General features: G+C 33.6%; 6 protein-coding genes and 1 long non-coding RNA gene across 7 annotated transcripts; 4 read left to right on the plus strand and 3 right to left on the minus strand.

Moving 5' to 3' along the window:
- Positions 1–184: 184 nt before the first annotated feature.
- LOC124443408 lies at positions 185–1,841 on the plus strand. Its single transcript, XM_046993893.1, has 5 exons — positions 185–273; positions 351–456; positions 871–916; positions 1,038–1,102; positions 1,553–1,841. The coding sequence occupies exons 1-5, from the start codon at positions 217–219 to the stop codon at positions 1,675–1,677; spliced, it is 399 nt and encodes a 132-aa protein (XP_046849849.1). The 5' UTR covers positions 185–216; the 3' UTR covers positions 1,678–1,841.
- A 262-nt stretch (positions 1,842–2,103) lies between these two features.
- Positions 2,104–8,137, plus strand: LOC124443401 (inositol-trisphosphate 3-kinase A-like). Its single transcript, XM_046993887.1, has 10 exons — positions 2,104–3,430; positions 4,103–4,214; positions 4,361–4,501; positions 4,704–4,776; positions 5,010–5,064; positions 5,181–5,330; positions 5,451–5,552; positions 5,630–5,701; positions 7,312–7,507; positions 7,689–8,137. The coding sequence occupies exons 1-9, from the start codon at positions 2,555–2,557 to the stop codon at positions 7,504–7,506; spliced, it is 1,776 nt and encodes a 591-aa protein (XP_046849843.1). The 5' UTR covers positions 2,104–2,554; the 3' UTR covers position 7,507; positions 7,689–8,137.
- Positions 8,072–8,844, minus strand: LOC124443405. Its single transcript, XM_046993891.1, has 2 exons — positions 8,459–8,844; positions 8,072–8,322 (listed from the first exon to the last, which is right to left on the minus strand). Exons 1-2 carry the CDS (start codon positions 8,769–8,771, stop codon positions 8,156–8,158), a joined length of 480 nt encoding a protein of 159 aa, XP_046849847.1. The 5' UTR covers positions 8,772–8,844; the 3' UTR covers positions 8,072–8,155.
- Positions 8,845–11,344: 2,500 nt separating this feature from the next.
- On the minus strand, positions 11,345–15,109 carry LOC124441350 (acid phosphatase type 7-like). Its single transcript, XM_046991798.1, has 13 exons — positions 14,873–15,109; positions 14,545–14,745; positions 14,072–14,254; positions 13,865–13,890; positions 13,632–13,729; positions 13,483–13,545; positions 13,094–13,211; positions 12,886–12,999; positions 12,537–12,597; positions 12,369–12,436; positions 12,119–12,190; positions 11,632–11,769; positions 11,345–11,529 (listed from the first exon to the last, which is right to left on the minus strand). The coding sequence occupies exons 1-13, from the start codon at positions 14,991–14,993 to the stop codon at positions 11,470–11,472; spliced, it is 1,323 nt and encodes a 440-aa protein (XP_046847754.1). The 5' UTR covers positions 14,994–15,109; the 3' UTR covers positions 11,345–11,469.
- LOC124441351 lies at positions 12,380–20,651 on the plus strand. The gene is made up of 2 exons (XR_006946950.1): positions 12,380–12,501; positions 20,472–20,651. It is a non-coding gene; the product is annotated as an uncharacterized LOC124441351 (long non-coding RNA).
- On the plus strand, positions 15,714–18,094 carry LOC124441349 (neutral and basic amino acid transport protein rBAT-like). Its single transcript, XM_046991797.1, has 3 exons — positions 15,714–16,664; positions 16,967–17,431; positions 17,550–18,094. Exons 1-3 carry the CDS (start codon positions 15,827–15,829, stop codon positions 17,948–17,950), a joined length of 1,704 nt encoding a protein of 567 aa, XP_046847753.1. The 5' UTR covers positions 15,714–15,826; the 3' UTR covers positions 17,951–18,094.
- Positions 18,188–24,388, minus strand: LOC124441348 (lysosomal cobalamin transporter ABCD4-like). Its single transcript, XM_046991795.1, has 21 exons — positions 24,248–24,388; positions 24,053–24,171; positions 23,479–23,606; positions 22,792–22,931; positions 22,601–22,717; positions 22,095–22,220; positions 21,937–21,987; positions 21,669–21,711; positions 21,188–21,239; positions 20,973–21,094; positions 20,788–20,879; positions 20,237–20,409; positions 20,034–20,087; positions 19,847–19,903; positions 19,567–19,661; positions 19,361–19,406; positions 19,221–19,270; positions 18,916–18,968; positions 18,718–18,794; positions 18,505–18,620; positions 18,188–18,415 (listed from the first exon to the last, which is right to left on the minus strand). Exons 1-21 carry the CDS (start codon positions 24,262–24,264, stop codon positions 18,347–18,349), a joined length of 1,797 nt encoding a protein of 598 aa, XP_046847751.1. The 5' UTR covers positions 24,265–24,388; the 3' UTR covers positions 18,188–18,346.
- Positions 24,389–25,216: the final 828 nt, after the last annotated feature.

Genomic DNA, 25,216 nt, shown 5'->3' on the forward strand with positions numbered 1-25,216 from the left:
TCCGTGGATTAGTTGCATAAACTTATGGATGTGAATTTTATTTTAAATGGAAAACTTTCGCTCACATTTTGTTCAACTGCCGCGATGCCCAAATCGAAAGGTGTAGATTTTTACTCGTTTTGCAGGTTTATTATTTAATTTATTCTGATTATTCAATAATTCATATTTACTAGTCACCAGTACTAACACTGCAACACATAGGTTGTGCAATTCAATATGGCGACAAGTGCGAGGATTTTTAGACAAAGTTTTCGAGCTGCTCAACAGTTAAGAGTAAGAAAGCGATCATTGAACATACCTGTCACGTATATAAAATACCGTATTTTCTGATTAACTTTCATCATTTTCAGTTAGATGGTTATAAAGCACATGGTCTTACATGTAGTAAGCACGTGTCCATCTTAAGGAAAAAGTTATGTTATGGTGAAACTGCTCGGCCGTTGGCATCTTTTTGTGGTAAAATTATTACTATGTGAACTCGGGATATTTAATAATATCTTATTAATACATAAAAATGTTTTGTTTGATCGTTTTTTTCTTTGTGGATAGTAGTTTTATCCTGTATTCTCTGCCCATCAGCTGACCACGTGAGTCCGTGGGAAGACCAAGGCATTTATATAATAACATACTAGCCATGGCTGTGTTATTGCTAATTTGAGTAATTTCTATCCTGTATTCATCTCTTGCAACTATACTCTTGTGCTTTATTAAACAATATCCTAACATGCATGATGTGTGGTGCTCCAAATAATTCTGATGAAATATTCTTTTGTATAAGATCACCAATATGGCTGAAATTCATAACTATTGTATATTTTATATTATTTGAATTGTAATAGTTGTGAAGAATTCATTTTTTTTCTTTCTTAGGATTGCTAAACAGTCCAGCTAAATTGAACATGAAATCAAAAATGTCGTAAGTTTCATTCATGTGTATAACACTGTTTTTGTAACATATTTAAACTTCGTATGAATGTTTTATGCAGTGCGGTAAATATTTAATTTAATATTTAAACTTCCTTGTTCAAATATTGTAGGTTTGCCCCCCAGCAAGTTACAAATGTCAGTTTGATTGCTAGAAGTGATATTTGTATCTCAACTGGTATGTTTATGAAAGATGTAATATTTAATCATATGTTAATTTGTAATTATCTTTATGCTTATAAAATTTTATTCATTTTATATTCACTATTTACTGGGTGACTATCACTAACATTGTCAAAATGTCAGTTAACATCAACATCAACAGTCTTTCTTGGGACTCTACTAACCTGGACAATCTATGTCTACAAATGTGTAACAATACTTCTGGGTTCAAACCATTATCTTTAAAGGAAGGATTGTCAACTTTAACATTTGACCATATTAACAATTATGTATAACTACAAAATAATATTTTACTTCAATCAACCTGCTTGGTTATTGTTTGTTAAAGGGGGTGGTTTAATTTAACACACTTTAGTAGCAAGCTGGTTGCAAATATTTCTTACTTTAGTTAAATAATATTGTTTTTATGTAAAGACACAGACATATAGCTTGTGTTATTTTGTAGGATCAGATGAAAGCACTGTGGCTGCACCTGAGGGTAGTGATTCTAGTTGTGAAGCTATGGAAGGACCTCATGGTGAGGATGATGGACTAGTAATTACTGGCATTTCAAGAGGAGATGATTTATAGCATTTGCTGCCTGGCTGAGTTTAAAAGATCATTTTAATGCATGTTGAACTATGTTGCTTTTAATATATGTAAAGAAAGAAATTCTGGGTTGCTTGTATTTACATCAATAATAGCCCAACTATACTCTGTCAGGCAAAGTGATATTACATAGTTGGCTATGAAAACTGATTTGTAAGCTGTTTTTTATTGCATGCAAACTTTTGCAATGACCATTTATCATTTTTGCTCAAACTCATCTCTTACTAACAATATTCAGACCTGACATCTATGAATGAGTAATTATTACTTAAAACGTGGCCTTCCTAATTATTAATCTTTGTTTTCCTGTCAATGGAAAATTTGTCATTTATATACTATGATGCACATGCACTTAAACTTTCGAAGCATTAACACCTTTACGGCAACACCTTTGGCGGTTTTTTTATGCCGTAATAGTTTCGTCATCAGGAAGTAAAAGAATTCACTTCAATGACTAGTAGTTGAACGCGAAAAAGACGCAGAAAGTTATTGATGATCCACCTTTTAGTTAAACAACAAATACAACTTTGAAAGTTTCTTGAAAAGTTTTTATTTTAGTAAATTGATCAAACGTTCTAACCAGCAGAATATCGGAATTTTTATTTAAACATCAAATTGATTAAAAGATAACAGTCCCTTGGCATTTAATAAATGTGATGTTCACATCGAGCCGTAGGACTTGTACAATTCAAAAATATTAAAAAATAAAAGCCAAATCATCTTTAGAAACGCAAATTTTTTATTGTGAAGTAAATTTTTCACGGTTTATGGAAAATGACATCATGCTGTAATATATTTATAATATATTTGTTGTGGGTGTAAAGAGCATCAAATATCAATAAACATCAGAGTAGATCAAATGAATGGTGAAAGAAGATATAAAGTTACGATTCACGCAGTCGATCATCCGCCAAGTCGTGGAGGCGAGGACAACATTTTACATCATTTTCATCAAGTGCAAAAAAATGGACAAAAAAAAGTAGTCACATCAAGAATAACCGATGAAACAAATTCTATGCACAGGAGTGAGGTCTCTTTTCAAATCAACGACATGACAGCAAAGGCAAGCGTTGTAAGTTATTGTACTGCTAAAAGCAAGAGTCATTTTATTAGGAGTTATGGAGAATGCCTTGATAAGACTTGCACAGATAACATGCAGGAAAGTCGCACGGAATTTTATGTGCGACCGAGTGAATACAACACATCAAGTGTGATCAGCAAATCTACTTCGTTAAATATTAATAAGTTAACAAAAAGTATTTCGGTGAATCAAGAGCATTTGCAAGACGATGCGACTAATGGCGATTTTGTCAGCAAATTTTCGAATTTAGAGTCTCCTAAGACAGTCAAATACATTACTACGGAAACGATAAAACCTATTATTTCTTCATGCTCTGATTGTGAGCTAAAAAACGCAGCAAAACAACGGCCATTTAATGATTTTCGTCATCGCCATCTGCCGAAATTTAAGTTGAATTCAGAAAGTATGAATGATACAAAGAGTGAAATACCAAGGACCGCAATAGGTAAAACTCTATCAAATGGCACTGAAGGCAACCCTGTATCCAATACTGAAACTTTCAGTCGAAAAAGAGATGGAAATAGACCACCATTCACGAGAGAAGGTTCGGCGTGTAGTTCGGACAGTATTATTATGGAAATCGAAGGATTAAGTGACGACGAGTGCGAATTTAAAGGATCTTCTACTAAAGATGAAAAGGCAGATTATGAAAAGGTACATATCTGGTATTTATTCAAGGTTGTTTTATCGAGGTTTTGCACATAATTGAATAGTTTGTATTGAATATTTAATGTATCAGGAAATCTAGTTTATACATTGACTTTTATTTATATAGAAGATTAATTATGTAGATTTTGCCATTGAAGAATCGTGATGGCGAGCTTTAACTAGTGCACTGTGACAATATAAATTTATAGAAATAAGAGGCCTATTCAACCACGGAGAATTAGATAAATATAGGTTTGAAACTTGGTGGGAAAATTGAATTTGAAATTTCAACAATCCAAATTTATAATATTGTGTAAAAGTTGTTTTGATGTCACGTTTCGTACTTGATCCACTGTTAAATTTTAATTTTTCCAAGTTTAGAAGTTTTAGATGTATTGTTTAGTCGTGGAATGAAAGAATTTTTCTTGAATGTATTCTGTGTATAAACAATACACGTTTTTTGAAAATTGTTTATTGAAATACGTACTACGTCACCTGAAAGACAGGTTAAATACCTATTATTAACCTTTCCCTTCTTAATTTGTAATATGTTGTACAAAATAATGTTTGATTTTAAATCACTGGGAGTTCAAATTTCAAATGTAACACCAAGCATTTATTATGCTTCAATGTTTTTCATTTTGTTCAAATTATCTTAATGTTATACCTACTTTTTAGAATGGACTGAAAGTAAACAATTGGAATAAGATTAGAGGAATGATGTATTGGACTCCATTTGCTAAGAGTTATAAGAAGAAAATACCTTGGATACAGCTTGCTGGACATCAAGGTATTAATTATTGTTTTGTTAACAAAAACTTTATGCATTTTGCTCATTAAATATTTATATTATAATGTTAACAAACTACATTACTGCCACACATTATAAGTTATTTATGATGTAAAAGTTCATTATCTTTATAATATGTTACCCAGGGAATTTCAAAGCTGGAGAAGCAGGGACAATATTAAAGAAAGCCAATGATATTGAGAGAAATTGTTTGTTGAAACTTATGAAAGACATTTTGAGGCCTTATGTTCCAGAATTTAAGGGAGAAGTTTCAAAAACTAATGAAAGTATCCTTTGTGTTTAATTAAACTTTTAAAGGGAAATATCTCATCATCCTTACTTTTGCTTGTGCACATATACATGGAAATAAAACAAGAAAAAACCCCCAAATCTACACATCATTATTACCCCTTGCTTCTTTGAGAAAAGATTCATTTTAATGCTTGAAATCAGTTCATTTTAGTTGACCTTCTTAACTGATTTGTAAAGGCTATCTAATACTACAAGATCTTCTTTATGGTTTTGATTCACCATCTGTGATGGATTGCAAAATGGGTGTAAGGTATGTCTTGAGAACAATATTCTGTACTAACAATACGCCTTAAACTGTACAGTGACTTGTAAAATCAACCAGCCACAAACAGATATTCAAGTTATAAAATAACCAAAGCCAGAGTTCAGGATTTACAAAACCGGAGCTTGCACACACTGGTGTATTGTGAAGGATATGTGTCTGTGTTGATGTGCATGCTAAACACTGTTCTCATTATTACTCAAGCTATTTCTTATTTTAAGGACATTTTCCGAAGATGAATTAGAAAAAGCAAGAAAAAAGCCAACTTTAAGACAGGTCAGTCATAATTACATTAAGTATCATCTGTCGATTTTCTTCCTTCAAGCTTCCGCTACAAGTTTGGCACCATTGCATTTATTCAATGGTAGTGATTAGTACATGCTGATTTTCAGGATCTCTATCAAAAAATGATGGATATTGATCCCAATGCACCAACAGAGGAAGAACATGAACATGGTGGTATTACTAAACCCAGATACATGAAATGGAGAGAAGAACTTAGCTCTTCTGCTACTCTAGGCTTTAGGATTGAAGGAATCAAGGTAATAACACTGCTGTCACTTGATGGAAACTTTTATTTAACTTGGCTTAACTATGCATTTTCTGAAAGGTTTGCTTGGATTTTTTTAGTAATTAAGAATAAGAAATATCACTCTTTTTAGAAAGCCAATGATATACCAAACAAGGATTTCAAAACAACATGTTCCATGGAAGATGTCAGTAGTAAATTTCAAAATTTTATTGATAACGACCATAGCATCAAGGTACTACATCACATTACTGTTTGCATGTATTTCAAAGACCATATGAACTGTTTAAATCATTTGTATTTACTTTCTAGTTGAAATACATACAGAGACTAAAAGCTGTAAGAGCTGTTTTGGAATCATCATCATTTTTCAAAGTACACGAGGTATGTTTACTGCCATCTTAGGGCTAAAAACAATAACTGACCAAAAAAGCTTGTTGGCTGACCAATTTTTTACCTTGTAAGTCAAACTATCCACACCTTCACGAACATCTTAAAGCTTAAAACATTAAGTGAGATATACGAGTCAAGTACTGATAAAGATTGTTAATGTTGATGTTGATGTTGATGGATGTTTTGACAACCATGGTAGTCAAAATCAAAGTTCTAAGTCAAGCGAGATATACAGAGTACAAGTTACTTCTTACTTGACTCTGAAGCTAACTACCATCAGATTGTCAAACTAACAGCAACATTAACATCTACAGTCCTTCTCAGGACTCCATCAACCAAGACGATATACATCAACAAACATGCGATTTATGTGTATGAGTGATCAGTCAAAAACTGACTTTGACCGAGAAAAATTTCAGTTGACCGACCATCTTGAGTTGATTGACCATCTTGAGTTGACCGACCATCTTGAGTTGACCGACCAGCTTGAGCTGATCGACCATCTTGAGTTGATCGACCATCTTGAGTTGATCGACCATCTTGAGTTGATCGACCATCTTGAGTCGATCGACCATCTTGAGTCGATCGACCATCTTGAGTTGACCGACCAGCTTGAGCTGATCGACCAGCTTGAGCTGATCGACCAGCTTGAGTTGATCGACCATCTTGAGTTGATCGAACAATCTTGAGTTGATCAACCATCTTGAGTTGACCGACCAGCTTGAGTTGATCGACCATCTTGAGTTGATCGACCATCTTGAGTTGATCGAACAATCTTGAGTTGACCGACCAGCTTGAGTTGACCAACCAGCTTGAGTTGACCTAAGACATTTTGGCCATTATTTTGAGCACAGCACATGACTCACATGATTTGTACGTAGTTTATTATCTACTTGGTGCAACTATATTTAAAGCTATATGTTTGTAAATGATGATCGTCCAGGTTAATAAAGTCCTGAGAAGGACTGTTTTTGATGTTGTTGACTGACGTTTCGACAACCTTAGCGGTAGTCATCTTCAGAGTCAAAAATTTTTGACTCTGAAGATGACTACCGCTAAGGTTGTCGAAACGTCAGTCAACAACATCAAAAACAGTCCTTCTCGGGACTTTATTAACCTGGACGATCATCATTTACAAACATATAACGATACTCCCGGGTTCAAACCATTTACTTTATATTTAAAGCTATTGACAGTAACATAACAGGAAATTATTAGCAGTATAGTGGTGGATTGCTTTTGTTACTACCTCTACCGTTACTGGTTCCTACCCTTCACTACCTCTACCATTAGTGGTTCCTACCCTTCACTACCTCTACCATTACTGGTTCCTACCCTTCACTACCTCTGCCATTACTGGTTCCTACCCTTCACTACCTCTACCATTACTGGTTCCTACCCTTCACTACCTCTGCCATTACTGGTTCCTACCCTTCACTACCTCTACCATTACTGGTTCCTACCCTTCACTACCTCTACCATTACTGGTTCCTACCCTTCACTACCTCTACCATTACTGGTTCCTACCCTTCACTACCTCTACCATTACTGGTTCCTACCCTTCACTACCTCTACCATTACTCATTTAAACGTTTTATTAGGTAATTGGCAGCTCACTGCTCTTCGTTCATGACACACAAGGCAACGTCAATGTTTGGATGATTGATTTTGCAAAGACAACGAAGGTCGAGGAGGGTGTTGAACTCACTCATCGTAGTATGTGGAAAGAAGGCAACCATGAGGATGGTTATCTTCTAGGTCTTGATAATTTAATTAACATCTGGTCTCAAGTCTAAGGTACACTAAATCTACCACGAAATTTTGAAAGTTTTGACGCACCACGCTCTAAATGTCTTTCGCAAACTTTCAGATGACGTCAATATAATGTATTAAAAGAGTTTTTATTACCAAAAGTTGCAACCAGTCAAATGACTTGGAATACAAATTGTGTTCGTAAAAGTGATTTTTTCAATTTTAGGTGTTGTTCAATGATTAATGTGGAATATTGTATTAAATGCTGTATTGATTGAGTGGTGATGCAAGTATAGTACTTGATTATTAAAGCGATATCTTTCCTCATTAAACGATATTAATCATCAGCACACTGAAATCATCGTGATTGACATGACGTGAGTACAAGGTTGAACGTCAGCATTTTATAATGTTTCACTGTCTTGACTGATTACTGGATGATAAAGAATAATATATAAATAGACTGTTATTTTGCAACCCCATTCCATTCAAGATTCACATTACACACAGTCACATGCTACCCTTACGTCAGAACTTTTGCAACCGCTGGCCGGTGTGATAGCATTTAACATTCTTTTGTATGTAACAGTTATTTAATTCATAAACTTAATCATAAGTAACTTATATATTTTGTAAATAGAATAATGAAGTATGAATGTATGCTATACACATCAATAGTTTGTTAAAGTTTTGTTAAAGTGTTATCTCAGTTATTTCTGTGCTTTTTGATAGAAATCTATCTTCTTTTTTCGTGTTTTCCGCTGTTAACGGAACAAAATCCCAAAGTTGTTTCGTGTCCTCTTTCCAATTTTCTAATTTCACTTTAACGTTAGAATTTTCGTCTGTTTGTAAAACCATACCTTTAAAATGAAATAGAAGAATTTAGCTAAATGGATGGTTTCATTTTGATTCAATTGAACATAAATTATTTGATGTTCAAGCAATCAATCTTAATTTATTGACATATTGTTTGATTTTACTTATTTAAGTTCTTACATTGTTCCATTAAATTCGCTATTTGCAAATTACGTTTAGTGATCCACTTTTGATAAGGACTCCACTGACAACAGGCAACGTATAATTTCCCACCAACTGCAGCAATTCCTGGGTTCATAGTTAATGCTAAATTATTGCTTTGAGATTTAATGAAATTTCCATCTTTATACCACAACTGATCGTTGCAGCCGTCGTCAACCTTTTCTTTCAAACATACACCGTTTCCACCTTTGTTAGTGCTATCTAATTGAAGTACTAATCCGTTAAATCGATTTTGAAGATAGAAACTTCCTTTTGGCGTTTTTAGTGCCATATTTCAATATATTTCAGAATATTTCAAACTACGTCTCGATGAATGTATTGTAAATAATTGAACACGACGCTTTATAGCCTTTGTTCGATGTACTACAGAGAAACTCTGGGAGGTCGTTTTATTTTGTGAATCGTGCATATTTTAACAGGAAAAGGAAAGCAACAGTCGGAAACGGCACAAATATCAGTATAATTTACAAAAGGTTTTCCTCAAAAGATAATGAAGAAAATATTTTTCTATACGTTGTCATTTTTCTTCATCATTAATTTTTTACTCGGAATTGTCGATCCTTTTATGCTGTTCTTTCACTTTTATTGTATAATTGATCTATAATATATAATAACTAATTACCTTTATACATAACAAGAACAATCTAGACCAAAAATGAAGATTATTTATATATATATAATTATGAGAATAAGTTTGAAAATTGGTAATCCAAGCATTTAATACATAAAAAATGAAAGTTATTCCGGATTGTTTTAAAAAATTATTTTATTGAGCTTTCGACTTCTTGCTTCGAGCCTTCATCAGAATGAGAAAATATGACAATGTAAGTATAATGGATAAGTAAGGATATTTACGTAACACCCCATGGTAACACCATGTCCATCATGACAATCTTTAAATGATACTTTTACTTTTATGTAAACGATAAGTAATATTGTAATTACTGACTGAAACATTGGCGTACTCAAAAGTATGTCGATTCGCTTGCTCAGCTTTGACAGTATTTTAAGTAAACTATCATATTCTTCGTGACTAGCCGTGTTTGTTTATAGTGTACAGTTTGAAATGCTTATTTTGGAGCCTCTACAATCTTGGATTGCAACCAACCTGCCGGGAATTATCAAACAATGTGGCTCGCCCATGCCAGGTGGTGCCTTCCCCACCATAACATTAATAAAATTTCTTTTATATTGAACCACCAACATGGCGGCCGTGACGTGACATGTACACGGAGAATAAGAAATCTAGCGCTAGTATTTTTAAGTTGACAAACTGTAAATGTGCATCGAACAGTAAATATTGAATTGTAAAAGAAATGAATAATGGTATAAAATAACCATTGCTTCACAACAAACAATATATCTAGATATGATCAAGACATTTCACTTTTCTCTCTGAGAATTTTTTTTATTAATGTCTCAACACGACCTGACTTTATGCCCGAGAAAATGTTTTTTGTCAGAATAATCTGTGCAGGCATCTTTATTTGCATAGTGTATTGTACATAACGATGAAAAACCGTTAAAAATATGGAAATTTAAATAAACGATTTTAAAAAACTGTAAAACGCGCGAATTTTGACCAATGAACTTTGCTCAATGAACTATCAAATGTGTAATTATGTGGAGTTTCCAGAGTCCTTAAGACAATGGGTGAAATAAATGTATTATTTAATTTTAATTAAGGAAATCAAACGATATTTAACAGCGAACATCATGAAATGTCGACAAGCACAACTGTCGACAACCAGAAAGACATTATTTGATGGACGAGTTTATACTAAGGACTGACGTGAGTTTGAATCTCCCCATTAGTCAAATGAAATTTACCTAGTAAAAGTTGCAAGTAGTCAAATGACAAAGGAAAGAAAACAGTAAAGAAGTTCAGTCATCGAAGACAAACAAGAAACTGAATGTTGGCAAGAATATAATCTGCGTGATGCCCTTTTTAAATTTCGGATTTTAACTGAACAAATTAAATTTGAGGTATTGGCTAAATAGTGCTTCATAACAAACTTTCTAACATATTTGAATAACCCAAAACTGTCGGAATTCGCAAGCACTATCCGATTTTAAAATTGAGATTTAACACTGAAAACGTTGTCTTCGAACATTTCATGTTTAACTTGTTTTATGCCATTAAATTTGATTTAGGAATAATGAATGTGATTGACTCCACCTTAAATTGTTCTTGTTCATAATTGGACAAATTGTCAAAGTTTTTCCAGACTTCGGGCGCTCTCCTTTCGCCCAAAAACACCAGTTTGAATTTCGGGAATGCTCTTCGTCAAAATGGAACGACCTAAACGAATGCCCGCTGTTGCTAATGGTTGCTAAATGGATGAATATAATTTACTCCTCTTTCTCTTATTGCTCTTCACTTACCACTTGGACTTTGAGAATAATGCTCTGCGTTTCTATTCATAGGTCCGCAAAATTGAAAATATTGTGACCAAAGACCCGCCATTTTTTCGATGTGTAGATGGTTGAGTGTGGACGATTAAATCTTCACAGACTAGAAACCAGAAATCGTTTAAAAGGAACAAAAAAAATCGAAATTTTCGAAATTTCCAATTTGAGGACAACTTCAAGAGATTGTCCGAAATTTATAAAAAACAAATTTCTATGCACGACCACATTCTACTTGATTTTTCACCAAGAATTCCAGATTTTCCATCAAAAGGAAAACGCGCTTCAAATACGAAAGTTGCGCGACAACGAGGGAGATGTTGAGTACCACGTCCCGTGAGATAATGTAGGTGTTAGTTGATAATTGTTAACGTACAAACATCAAAAATCAACAGCGTCAGAACGTTTTAAATATAAAAAAAACTGTACAGGAAGTATAGTTGATATTTTATTAGTAAAAACATTTCATGTTGCTAACAATCATGTACATTTCAGTTGGGTAAACAATTTTTGATTGATTTGCATTTGATAATGCATCTACATTTATGTTACATATTTTTTTAGCTGTACGGTCCATGCAAATCTTTGACCAGCCACATTTTGTCAATAACTTTACCACCCTAAATGGAAAATAATGAATTTATTCAGGTAATCTGTTTGCGCATTGAAAAAAAAACGCGGAAACATACATCAAGAAGTGTCTACAAAGAAATTTAGTTAACCTTATCAACGCTGATTTGATCAAAATACAGGTGAGTTGAATTGTAAATAGTCATTCTTGAGTAACCGTAATCACGGCTTCTAAACGCTGTAAAATATGGTGCATCTTTCGTGAATGCGTCATGGCGCTCTTTGCATCCCTGCATAATATACAAAATATCCGGTAAGAAAAAACTTCGTCGCCTGCAAAGCTTTGGCTGAAAGCTTTACTGTTATACTAATCACCAGTTGGCTACAGAATATAGAAACATAAAGAAAAAGTATTAAATTTGAGCTTTTTTAATTAGCTGGGAATCTTTTCTTGCACACTAAAGGATAAACTAAACATTAATAGTATTCAGATATTCCAAACCATTCTTGACAATATTTCTAAGTAGCACAAAAATTTACTGCAAGAAGTTAATCATTTGGCCAGTTGAATCAGTAGAATACATTCATTCTCTTTCATATACTGAACATGGACGATCAGCAAAATTTTTATTGACTTACAGCCGAGCCTGTGGTCACGTGAACTGGTGCACCAGGATTCTTGTACGGAGATTCAGTCGAACCATTGAAAATCTAAAGAATGACGGATAGACTTTTCACAATTAACTTGTTTCATAAAATGGTCCAATAAATACACACAAACCGTTGTTCGAGTTCTTACTAACAACTAAATGTTTCGTTTGACGTTATATTCGTTGACGTTAAGAATGAATGTTGTATAACATGTAAAATGTTATTTTTTATGGCATACCTTTAGATTGTAAATTGGAAACAACCGTTCATAATTGTGTTCGTGAGCCCAGATCAATAAATCAACACCTACAGTACACATGACGAAATAATTCAAAAAGTTCAAACGTGCAGCGTTTTCATAAAAAATGAAGGTTAGTTGAAATTTTGTGAATATTTACAACATTACCGTATTTGTAAAAAAGGGGTTCTAAAGGAAACAAATGAAGAGGTGACACGCCAGTACGAACCTAGGGATTATTAAAAATATGTTATATAGGTCCTGTTTCTTCATCAGGGATAGTCACATGTTGAATCTTTAGTATTTTTTTACTCAAACGATATGCTTAATAACGTGTGTTGTGTCAATGTAGAACCCTGATTTCTTATATATTCCAATCTAATGTCTTCATCTTGAGTGATCCAATGTTAAATATCAAGTTCTTACATTCTGATTCAAGACTGGATCTTGTATCTTCATCAAAAGTGATCTGATGTTGAGTCTTGAGTTCTTATTTAACAAATTAGTAAATACATACAACACTATCATTTTTGGTACAATCATCTTTATCAGTGTCGGAGCAATACATGGGTCTGTGTCCCATCACCATAATCCAAGGTTGATTTTTACGATTTTCTGGTGATGTTGCAATCTACATTCCAAAGTAAAATTGTCTCACTAAGCTGTTGCAATTTATGATAAAGTATTGCCCTTGGATTTTTTAACAATAGACAAGACACGCATACCTCTAAATCGTTTTTAAGCCAATTGAATTGATTTTTTAACATGTGCTGGTCTTTTATTATCCCATAAAAATAGATTTCGGTAGAAATACTGATTATGTGTAGCGGTCCAATGTTCCAGCTAAAGAAATAAAAACAATATTTAAAACAATCAACTTTTTTCACTCATTCCAGAAAATTTTGAATAAAAATGCCTTTCTCAAAACCATGAGTTTATGTTGTAGTGAGGATACATAGCAACATACAAGAAAATGTAAAAAAGCTAAAATTTTAAAGCTTAAAATTAGGGAAACAAGTAAAAACCAGTGTTAATTGCAATCTATAATGAAGGAAAGATAGAAAATATTCTAACTCAAAATAACAATGACTATGAATAATTACATGACACTTACCTGTAGTACAGGCCTTCGGAGTCGCCAGGCATTGAGAAACGATTACGGTAGTTGGAGAAATTGCTAATTGGAAAAGAGTGATATGTCCAGGGTGCAGACACACATGTACATCAAGTTCAAGCAAAATTGTTGGCAAAGACTGTACTTACTAGGCATTTTCATGATTTCCTGGGCATGTCATGTAAGGTCTGGCTGATGCAATGGGAACAATCTGGTTCATAAAGGCATCACCAACACTTGCATTATCCTAAACAAATATTGAATGGTTTCTTTATTGCCATTATCAAACTTCATTTGAGCCCTTTCAGTAGTTTTTGGTTCACTGCCCAAGTGACAAATGGTGACAAGGAAGAATAGAAAATAATATTTATTTTACACTAACCGTATGCATGTCGTAGGCAAAATCACCTGCAAAAAAATGGTGAAAGTCCTCAGGATTTTCAATAATTTACAATTCATGAAACAACATTAAGCATGCATGATTATTCTAGAGTATTCTTGAGTAGCGAAGAATTCCCTAGAAAATCCTTAAGTATCCTAGAGTATCCTCAGGTTTCCTTGCTTCATGAGACATCATAATTATCTTTACCAACATGTAAGATGGCATCAAAATCATCACGTGTCACTTCTTCTTGAATATAACCCAAAGATTTGGCATTTTCATTGCCCATATCACCATAGAGACATAATCTTGGACTCCACTTATTTCCTTTTGGAAATGTTTTAAATCTGAAAACTGTGCTCCAACCTTGCATGCTTCCACAGTGATAGTCTATAATGACAATCATATGACAAGTTATAAAACTACAAAAGAAAGGGGATTTAATCAGGAAGTCTGGTGCTAATTATATCATTGTTGCAATTTATGAAGTTGAGTTGTGCCAATATGCCTATTTTTGTTCCTAACCTCTATTATGTTCCTCCTACAAACTCTTATGTTCCCTCTTGCCAAGTTTATGGTTCAACCTGCACACCGCTACTTTCCACCACAAATACCCCTATGTTTCAACCTACCCAGCTAATAATCTAATGATGTAACCAACACAGCTCAAAAAAACATACCATATAATGTGGATGGTTTCAAGCCTGTAAGTTTAACCCGATGAATATACAAAATACGATGCTCAGATCCACCATCTGTAAACTTTGTTGCAGATCCTGACTTCCTTCCATCTAGTGCATGATCAGCCAAACCATACTCAACAATAGAATCGACATTTTTTGCAAATGTCACCCAAGTGATAACCATTTCTGTTTCATCTCCTAGACATAGACATGAAATTTACATATTTAAAATTTGGCCATAAATTTATCAGAAATTAACTAGTCCGCTTGATGATATTTTAACGATAACATGAACATAAATAGTGACATGAAGAGGGATTTTTACCTGTTGCCGATATGTGAACTTGTTCCGGCTGTGTAAATACAGGATCGCTGTAAGTTGGCAATGATAATGAGCATTTGCAGACATATAGGAGAAACACAGTTAAAAAAATTTCAAAATCCATTTCACATGGACATAGGACGGTGAAATACTATTAGTTTGTCAGATATTCCTAATAAATAAAAAAAAAAGAAAATCATATGACGATCATGCACATATTTCCATGATATTTCCATAGTTTTCAATCTCGTACCCAGGCCTCTACAGCGCGGCTGACGAAAAACCATAAAACAAATTATTGTAATTTTATTTATTTGACTTTCTTTTTCTTTTTGGTTTTTGCAATTAATAGAAAATTTCCCTTGTTTCTATAGAGTTATAGAAACACGCAGGAAAGTTTGGGCCTTTTGGGGTTCTGAGAGAAACGAGGTCTTGTGTGAGAAGCACGAGCCACGAAAAAAATTGTAAAAAGATGCAAGTGCCGAGACTAAAAGAAGTGGCATGAGCTAACGGTTGCAACACATATTGAATGTACTCCTAAGTCCTACTAAATGAGTGCAGAAAAAATTTTATATACATAATTTATAAAAATGTAAGACCATGACATGGTTGTTTGGTTTGCAGTAATGATGTTTGAAGTAAGTTGTCCAAAGAGAAAAAGACTAATTTGTTTTTTGCTTTTTCTGTGGATTCCCCATTTATGAAGCATTCGTTTTTCGCAAATTTCGCTAAATGTACGTGTGAAGTCATCTCATTCGTACTTAAATGACGTACGTGAGAAATTAGCAGGTGGATACAACATGGATACAACGTGCAATGTCACCACGTGACCATATGATTAATAACAATATTCGTTTTCTGCTGGCCACGTTTCGTTCAGTTTGTAGGTAGCTTTGAGAAGAACTGTGTTATCAATTTTTCGAAACATTTTTCATCTTGAATCAAAACGTTGGCAATATGGGAGAAGTGGAATTCAGCAAAGGCGACGAGTACAAAGTAAAAATGGTCGATGGAGGCGAATTTAAGGAGCCTGGCGGTGGAATTCGTAAACCAAGCCGTGAAGAAATAGACGAATACAGAATTCATCGTATTGTTGTTATGGTCATATTTGCCTTGGTAGTGATTCTCTTGCTATTGTTAATAGTTATTCTTATGGCAACGACAGAAGGATGCAAGCCCGAAAAGAAAATGCCTTGGTACAAATCTGGTGTTATGTACAACATTTATCCTCGATCCTTCAAAGACTCTGTAAAGAACGACGGTGTTGGCGACTTTAAAGGAATCATCGAAAAGCTTAGCTATCTGAAAGGTCTCGGTGTCAATATACTTTACCTAAGTTCTATCTTCCATGTCGACAAGACTGTTGATTACGGATATTCAGTCATAGATTTTAAAGACACCAACAGCGATTATGGCACAATAGAAGATTTCTCAAAATTAGTCGAGAGTGCACATGAACAAGATATGAAAGTCATCATCGATTTCATTCCTGCAGTTACGTCAACAAAACATCCGTGGTTTAATTCAAGCCAACAGCGTAAAGATGGTAAGGAAGATTGGTATGTATGGATGGACAATAATCAAACTAGCGCAAAAGGAAAATGGTTCAATGACATAGAAAGAGGACAGTATTATTTACATCCAAGCGATTCCCATAGCAAAGCAAACCTCAACTGGACAAATGCTGATGTTCAAAAGGAGATGGAAAGCGTTTTTGAGTTTTGGCTTAAAAAGAACGTGGATGGTTTCCATATTGTTTCTATTCAAAATCTTTTTGTTGGAAATCCAATAAATGGTAATGTAGATGTTAAATAATTTTATGAAAGGTTTTAGTCGTATAGTTTGGGAGAATTCAAGTTGAAGGTGTGCAATGAAGGAAAACTGTATGATATAGAGAGGTGTTCTTTAAAGCATGTGAAAGTCAAATGTTGCATCATATATTGTCTTTGTTTCAAAAATGAACTTTAGAGGGCAAAGGTTGTTCATAAATTATGCATGATCAGAGAGTGACATGTGTTGTGTCTATTCATTACCAACACGAACATATCAAAGACAGTAACTGGTGGTTATTAATACTATGATTATGTATTTTTGTAGAGTGGGACAAAATACATATGCTTGTTCAAAAATGGCATAACTCAACAAAGAAGATTCTTCCAGATAGCATTCTCATGGGCACATCACATCCAACAAATCTTGAACTTTATGGAACAAATAGCCAACCAGAGCTAGACATTGTGGTTAACCTAAAACTTGTACCAGAAAAATCAGATACCTTTTACAATGCTAAAAATTTTAAGAACATCATTGATAGTTATATTAACAAACTCAGAAAGGGAAACTGGCCTAGTTGGACACTGAGCAGCTTGTTTCATCAACGTGTTGCATCTAATGTTAACTACAAACTGGCCAAATCATTGCAATCACTTCTAATGGTGTTACCTGGGACACCAATTTTATTTTATGGGGATGAAATTGGCATGAAAGATGTTTCAAGCCCACTTGTTAACCAAGTGGACTACAATAAAGCTCCTATGCAATGGAATGGAAATGAGAAAGGAGGTACGTATTTTATACTTTACATTTCATAATAATAATGAATGTCATTTTGTTGTTGAAATGTGTATCACATAACATTGTACTGTATTGTTTCTAACATTCCACCTTTATACATTTGCAGGTTTTACGTCTTCCAATAAGACTTGGTTTGGTGAATTTGGTAATGTATCTCGTACGAATGTCGAGCTTGACCAACTTGGCATTTTGAAGACATTAAAAAAAGCTTTAAATCTTCGTAAGGAGAATGCTATTGATCTCTTGGATGCCCCATTATCAAATTTCACTATCGAAACTACAAATAATGTGCTTGCTTTTACATTTAATGATAAAACATCAAGATTTGCTGTAGTTCTCAATTTTGTCAAAGACATAGCAAAAATTGATCTTGAAAATACTCTGGGTATAAAAAAGGCACAACTAAAGTTTTACACACATGATGTAAAGCCCAGTTTTGTCAACATGAAAGATTTATCTATACCAGGATATGCATTATGTGTATTCCAAGTTACAGGAAAAATGTGATGATGGTTTATTTAGTTAATTTTACTGACACTGTAGATTTATTGTTTGTTGAGTCCATATGATTGACTTATTTAGTGGTTTAATCTTTTGAAAATAAAAGGTTTGTTGAAAATTTATTATTAAAGGTCAAAGTTACAAAATGAAGATCTTGTGTGTTTCTTTTAAAGTATTTTTTTTAGTTGTATAAACAGATGATTTACTTCGTCAATTAATAAATTTAAAACAAACAAAAGAAAGTTTAGCGAAAGTTCAATAATGATTTTCAATTCACTAAACAGAAATTAATAGCAAATAAATCCTTTAAAGTAATTTACAGCTTCAGTTATTGCTTGGTAATCACTGAAGAAGATAAAAACAAATTTCATTTAATTTTTCGCAAAGATTAATAAAAAAATGTCATGATTGAGGAAGAGCATGCAGTAGCCAGCCACCATTACCATCAAGAAACAAAATTTTCCGATGAAACTAGACAAATAGAAATAATTTACAAGTTGTGAGCCAGAAAAACAGATAGCATAACAACTTTACCAGTTCACAAAGAGCTTTTTTTTCACCTGGTGTAATGAGTCACGATGTCCTACAGAGACGAGTGTTATTTCAAAAGATTGACACAGTTGATACATCTCCTTTTCAGTTTCTACATCTAACGCACTAGTGGCCTCGTCAAGTACTACAATAAATGTATTTAAAAATTATAAATGAAGAAGACGATTTAGGTGTAAGAAGTTGTCACCAAGACAAAGGGTTAGTAATGAATATATAATTACCCGCGCAAACAGGTTGATGATAAAATAATCGTGCGAACGACAATCTTTGCATCTCACCAGGAGACAAAACATCCTCCCTACATAAGAGAAATCAGCCTAAATTGTGCAAATATATAATATTAGCAGAAGCAGTTTTAACTTTAGCGCAAATATTCCGTGATAATTGAACACGAATGAGCAAAAAGATCGCTCTATTACCAGTTCCATTCAACCTTATGATCAATACCACCAACACGTTGACAAACTTCAGTCTAGACGACGAACAAGAAAGAACAAAATCGATTATATTTCAAGTCGTAAGTCGTAAACTTTTAAAGTCGTTGATATTGTATGACAAATTTCTTTATTCGTTCATTTTATTATCTTGTCAACAAAATTCGTCCTCATCTTTCTTGTATGATGAAAACTTTAGTCATAAAAAATTGTTAGAATGAACATCCTGTCAAAGTTTGAATAAGTACCAATGTTCCCAAAGACTCAAAGAAAGATGTCACTTCTCTCACCATATTAACGAGTTCAAGATACTTTTCGATCTTTTCGTTTCTTCTTGATTCTTAAATGGTATGGAAGTAAAGTAGACAAGAGTTGTATACATAACATGGAAGATATATAAATTTAAAAGAAATGAAAAAAGTAAAATTACCAAGGAGATCGTCTAAACAAGCATCCTCATCTTCTGGGTATATGACCTAAAGAAAAACTGACCGTAAAAAAATGAAATGTTTGTTCCAATTTTGCTATTTAGGTTTCGTTAAACCCCTGAATGGATAAGGATGACCTTATTTTAAATTTTGGAGATTTTGTAGAAAATGAAAGGAGACTCGAAAATACTTCATTTAAGTCTATAACCTGTTGTTTTAAAGAGCCGTCGGTTAGAAGCGGTTTTTGAGGCAGAAACAGGACAGACAATTTTTCCAAAACACTTTTCTTCCTCAGAATATTTCCTGTTGGAAGAAGAGCCCATTGTACATATAAACCCAATGTAAAAACAATGAATATTTTTACGGCAGACAAGCTAGTACATAACATCAAATTCGGTCAATTACCTATGAATATAGGTTTAATGAAGCTTTATAAAAAACTTTTCTCTGATATAGTTAAATTGCTCAGTTCTCAAATAAATATTTACCGAAGTCAGGTTGAGAAATTCCACTCAATATTCGTAGCAGCGATGTTTTACCACTACCTACACAAATAAACGATTATTGAATCGTGAAAATTTGTAAAATACTCATTAATAATATCTTGGAATTGGAGACAAAATATTTAACAGACAACTCGTTTTTTTAGCAGTTTCTAAAGTGAGTTGGTCTCACCAGTTTTTCCATTGATTAGAATATTTTCTTCTAGTACAATTTCGAGGTTTAAATCTATGAACATGGAAGTACGTTTATGAGTAGCTAATATTTTCAAATGTCCATAATCGACCTTTTTCTCACCTACAACATTAACGTGACATCATGAATGAGGATAAAACGGTGTTTAAGCGTGAGATTAAAAATACACTGCTGATATTTACCTTTAACTAACTGTTTATCAGAGGTAAACGGTGTAGAGTATGTGATATTTCTCAATTTGAATAGTACACCGTCTGACAAATCATCGTCATTATCAATAAACACAGTTCCTTGTTGAGACGACGTGCCAAATGATTTCTTGTTATCTTTAAAATACTCCAAAACTTCGCCAATTCTAGACAATACAAGAACTAACTTAACTGAACATTTGTTTTATTTCTGTTTCTATTCTTTCAGACCTGTTCCACAACATACATCATTATGTTATGAAGATTCTTATATCACGTGCTTGTGGAGATGGAATCAATGCCTGACAATACAATGTATCTGAAGCCTCTTGCCTCGTAAAATATCTGTAATATGGTAATATGAAAGGCGATGCTGCCTTAAAATTACAACGCTAGAAACCAGTAAAAACAGAATCTTTAACCGTCCAATGACAATACGAAATAATGAGCAGTACTATACTATGCACTTTCAAAGCAAAACTTCCATTTCTTTCCGCTTAAAATATGTTGCCACTCAAGTGAAAACTAACAAATCCAAAACATACCTGAAGATATAGCCAGCAATGTCGGAAATTTTATTGGACAAATCAATAAGTTGGGAGAAAGAATTGACGAGATAGATCGATACAAATGAATACTAAAAAAAATATGAGGTAAATCAAAAGTGCTCATGATTCTTTTACACAATTAACATTCACACTACATACATTTGCAACATTTTACATGATACCTTACTAATAACTGCAGCCCGTTCGCCCGCATCGAGATGGTGAAAGTCACCCCTAAATACTGGGATACTCACGACTATGTAACTGACTATAGAGCCTGAGTAATCAAAGAAGTTTACAGAGCCTAAGAAAGAGAATGAAATGAAATAATTGACATTAAAATGTAGCACATTTATTATAAATGTTTCTAAAGTTGTACATAAAAATAAGAACGTACATTGAAGAAATAATTGATACGCAATCAATTTATATTGAACTCGGAGCAAATTCTAAAAAACGTCCAAACATTGGATCAGTGGCGGATTACTAGTTACGGGCCGGTAGGCTAAGACGAAATTGCAGGACTAAATTTCGCAAATTATTGAGATGGTCAGGGAAGCTTGGAAAGGCCTGTACTTTAGGAGCGCGACATCAGGCAAAATTAGATGAGACAATCATCTGTTTTGACAATATTCAATCGTCTCTACAGTTTTCAACATAATAAATGGTCCTCATAATGCGCATTTAGCATTAATATCTAATACTCTGGAATAGCAAAAAGCAAAACCAATCATGTTTAGAAAGCACGGACCTCTAGAAAGCACGGACCTCTAGAATGCACAGGTCACCATACATAGCCTACAGGGTAATCTGCATTGAATGAATTCAAATCTCCTCAAGAAAAGGATCAGGCAACAAGAAGTAAACATTAGGTATACCTCCAACTTAATATTTGTCCTTTTTTCTTCCAACAGACTAGAACTGAAAAAATGGGAAAAAACACGACTTTCGAGTTTCAACAGTGCAAAAGATTTTTACGTAAGCATTTCATGCACATTTCACAACAGCAAATAGGTAACAACAATAGTGAACGACACATACATATACATACAATGTGCCTACATAGGTACAATTGTGCAAGTACATATATTAACTGCATGCGGGGATTAGAGAAGAGTGGAAAGTAAAGATAGTTGATGTACTTACTTGTAAAACGCCGTTGATTCAGCATTGACACGAATTTGCATGTGCTTGAATCTGTTAACACAAACGCTAATGTTATAGGTTTTTTTTTATCAAGGTTTCACAGCATATTTAAAAACAACAAGCAACTAATGTAGAAGGTTGGAAAGATCGATACATACCGAAAATTTCCCTCGAGTTTTTCTTGTTGAAAGACCAGTTTAATGATTGGACTCATGAGAATCTTATTGAAGATTGTTCCAAGGATAAAATATCCATAAATACTGACAACACCGATGTATTTGGTACTAGGATATTTTAATTAGTTTAATGAAGCGTTCAAAATTCCCGTACTGAATTTTGATGCTCATCTTCAGAGTGTCTTCATTTGAAGTGATCTCATTTTAAGTCTTGAGTCTTTATATACTCCAGTCTAATGTCTCCATCAGGAGTAATCTGATGTTGTATAGCTTGTATCTTGAGTCATTATAAACTCCAGTTAAGTGTCATCATCAGGAGTGATCTGATGTTGATCGTGACTTCTTATATACCGCAGTTCTACATTAAGAGTGATCTTTCTCAATAATCAAGTAAAACTGTAAAAACACTATAGAGTACAAATGTTATATACTTATATTATCTTTGTGACAAAAACAAAGTGAAGAAAGGAATGAATTGGTAGCCATACCTGTCATAACATTGATATGTATAATAACCAATGATAAAAGGGGATATGACAAGAGTTGAGAAAATGGTACTGAACTCTTTACAAAACTTATCAACATCTTGCGTGATACGTTGATCTCTGGTGACATAATAACAAAACGTTTATTTGGGGAATTTCTAAAGTTTGCCTGCAATGTAGTTGGACATACTTACAAGTTGTCAATGTCTCTTTGTAAGACATTTAGTTTATAATAGTTGTCGTCAGCAAAGTAAAATTTGTGGATAAACTTTGTGAGACTTCCACGCCAATTAATGTAAAGGATTCCACCCACAAACATCACCAGACTTTTCACCTAGACATTTTAGGTATGCATGATTAATAAAACCTTTAATGTGACACTCAACTTTATGCACACTAGTTAAAGAATCGCTTGCAATTTCAAAGCTCATAGCACATTGCTGATGTTTTAAAATTTTGCAAGTATGAATCTTATCAAAGATGGGAATCATAAGCCAAGCTTACAGTTGACTCCAGTTATGAGAACAAAGTTTGAAATAGTAAACTCATAATTGTTAACTTGTTTCCAAATTAAAACAACAACTCCTATGCAAGGCAATCAAAATGTAAACTACCTAACTACGAAAAAAATGCTTTATTCACCATTAAGTATGTATTTCCTTCGAAATGAGTAACTTAAATTTCAGTCAATTTTCAATAACTACAAGGTAACTCCTTCCCCAAAATCTTTAAATTGTTAAATTTGCTAAACAAATTGATCAATTAGTTAAGTGGTGATCTGAGATGTTGATTATTCACAATAAACACCCCAACTAGCACAAAAATTAAAAACTTAAAACAAAAGATAATGATACAAAACTTGTGCCAATATTTCCATTTACCAAAGCAGTACTGATGATTATAACAATAGAATTGAAGACAACATTTTGAAATTCAGCATGATCTTCATCCACTAACACTTGTATATATTGACTTGGAATAAGACCAGAATTGTAGTACAATGCTTGTTCTTAAAATGAAACATGAACATAAGATGTTAATAATTTTTAAGTATTGCAGTTTAAGACTAAATTCAACCATTTCATTTCTTGGTGTTTGTTGTTTCTAACACAAATTATCCATGATCATCCTTAACCCTCCCTGATGATTTTGCATATTCCACATTCCAGACTGTAGAGTAAATCTGTTTTGCTGAGATCTTGGAGGTAAGGGGGGGGGAGGGGGGTAAGGTAGAAAATATTAAACCAGGAGTGGACTCAGCAGTGCAAATGTACTCAAACGGCTTAAATTTAGTTACTTTTCTGTTTACTGTTAAGCACCTAAAATTTGTCACCTAAAAAATCTTGAGGTGAAATTGCCCACCATCTCTGCAGCCTGGCCAGCAATTGGATTGTGACATAAATCATGAATAAAACATTGCATAAATTTTCATCTTCTTTATAATTTTTTACTTACGTAAAAAGGATAGGCCTAAAAGGAGAACCAAGAGAATGGTTGAAGTTTCCGTCCACGAAGGAAACATGATCGCAAGGCATTTTTTGAAGCGACGAATGAACACGCAATCCAATTTAGCTCTAAAATAGCAACGATTATATGAAAAATAGAAGGACAATTAATTTGTCACAAAAAGAGACTTTCCACTGAACTTACACCTTTTCTTTTGACATCACGACACAACGTCGGTACAACCTACTTCTATAGTATGGTCAGTATGGCCAGATGGTGCAAACTACAAATCCAATAAATACCTTGCACGGGCAGCACGACGCAAGTGCACGACACAGCACGACACCATAATTTGTATTATTTTTCACTATGTGAGCATTCTCGGCTGTGATTGGTCAACTACCTGCAGATAATTCTCGATACTGTAGGTTATGACGTCATATGGCCGCCATTAAAATAAGGTTTTGAAAAAAATCAAAGCAAACAACAGCGATGTTTGCCACAGTTTCTAAAAAGGATGTGAAAGATTTTAAAGGAAAAGGATGCGGAAAACACTAAAAAAGCGGCGAAGCTGGCTTTGAACACATTTACAACATATTTAAACGAGACGAACTTGAATAAACCTAATCTGACAAAATAAGTCTGACAAAAACAAATTAGCGTAGGTTTGAAAAATGTTTTATATTGATATGTTTTGATAATACTTCAGTGAATAATAAAACAATTATTGAATTCTTTGTCGCATGATATCAAGAATTATTGATATAACAATGACATCGGTCTGAATAATTATTGATATCATGCTCAACCTCAATAATTGCTTATTGACCAGCATAAGAAGAATACTAACTTTGTGCAGTATTCTTTAAAAACATAATTATTTAGCACAGTTATATGCACAAATATCGCCGCAGGGATATCGCTTCGAGTTAAACCTTTATCAGATTTCATTATGCATTTAATATCATGATGTGTAGTTACAAGCACATATTGAAAAATCAACTTGAGTATGTTCTATCATCTTGCTCAATCAATGAACCAAAAAGTCAAAAGCGAGGCGAAAAAGCCGGCTTGTATGTAAATCTTTAATTGTGAGAATTTTTCTCGAAATTTTCGGTCCTTTTCCGTGAAGTATATTTTTGACTGACGGTCAAGAAAGCTTTTTTGGCTGCG

Source organism: Xenia sp. Carnegie-2017, unplaced genomic scaffold (genome assembly GCF_021976095.1).
Source record: "Xenia sp. Carnegie-2017 unplaced genomic scaffold, XeniaSp_v1 HiC_scaffold_20, whole genome shotgun sequence".
NCBI classification, from domain to species: domain Eukaryota; kingdom Metazoa; phylum Cnidaria; class Anthozoa; order Malacalcyonacea; family Xeniidae; genus Xenia; species Xenia sp. Carnegie-2017.

What these genes read in the sequence shown, in the direction of transcription:
- LOC124443408 (XM_046993893.1), top strand. Translation starts at nt 217, where the DNA reads ATGGCGACAAGTGCGAGGATTTTTAGACAAAGTTTTCGAGCTGCTCAA. An exon ending in GAGCTGCTCAACAGTTAAGA is followed by an intron (nt 274 to 350) that starts GTAAGAAAGCGA and finishes CATCATTTTCAG; the next exon opens with TTAGATGGTTATAAAGCACA. An exon ending in TGATATTTGTATCTCAACTG is followed by an intron (nt 1,103 to 1,552) that starts GTATGTTTATGA and finishes GTTATTTTGTAG; the next exon opens with GATCAGATGAAAGCACTGTG.
- LOC124443401 (XM_046993887.1), top strand. Translation starts at nt 2,555, where the DNA reads ATGAATGGTGAAAGAAGATATAAAGTTACGATTCACGCAGTCGATCAT. An exon ending in AGTTTCAAAAACTAATGAAA is followed by an intron (nt 4,502 to 4,703) that starts GTATCCTTTGTG and finishes TGATTTGTAAAG; the next exon opens with GCTATCTAATACTACAAGAT. An exon ending in TTAGGATTGAAGGAATCAAG is followed by an intron (nt 5,331 to 5,450) that starts GTAATAACACTG and finishes CACTCTTTTTAG; the next exon opens with AAAGCCAATGATATACCAAA.
- LOC124443405 (XM_046993891.1), bottom strand. Translation starts at nt 8,771, where the DNA reads ATGGCACTAAAAACGCCAAAAGGAAGTTTCTATCTTCAAAATCGATTT. An exon ending in AGCGAATTTAATGGAACAAT is followed by an intron (nt 8,323 to 8,458) that starts GTAAGAACTTAA and finishes TTCATTTTAAAG; the next exon opens with GTATGGTTTTACAAACAGAC.
- LOC124441348 (XM_046991795.1), bottom strand. An exon ending in TGATAAACAGTTAGTTAAAG is followed by an intron (nt 20,088 to 20,236) that starts GTAAATATCAGC and finishes CCATGTTCATAG; the next exon opens with ATTTAAACCTCGAAATTGTA. An exon ending in TTGTTTAGACGATCTCCTTG is followed by an intron (nt 19,271 to 19,360) that starts GTAATTTTACTT and finishes ATACCATTTAAG; the next exon opens with AATCAAGAAGAAACGAAAAG.
- LOC124441349 (XM_046991797.1), top strand. Translation starts at nt 15,827, where the DNA reads ATGGGAGAAGTGGAATTCAGCAAAGGCGACGAGTACAAAGTAAAAATG. An exon ending in TGTTGGAAATCCAATAAATG is followed by an intron (nt 16,665 to 16,966) that starts GTAATGTAGATG and finishes GTATTTTTGTAG; the next exon opens with AGTGGGACAAAATACATATG. An exon ending in GAATGGAAATGAGAAAGGAG is followed by an intron (nt 17,432 to 17,549) that starts GTACGTATTTTA and finishes ATACATTTGCAG; the next exon opens with GTTTTACGTCTTCCAATAAG.
- LOC124441350 (XM_046991798.1), bottom strand. Translation starts at nt 14,993, where the DNA reads ATGGATTTTGAAATTTTTTTAACTGTGTTTCTCCTATATGTCTGCAAA. An exon ending in GGAAATCATGAAAATGCCTA is followed by an intron (nt 13,546 to 13,631) that starts GTAAGTACAGTC and finishes TTTTCCAATTAG; the next exon opens with CAATTTCTCCAACTACCGTA. An exon ending in ACCCCTTTTTTACAAATACG is followed by an intron (nt 12,437 to 12,536) that starts GTAATGTTGTAA and finishes TGTGTACTGTAG; the next exon opens with GTGTTGATTTATTGATCTGG.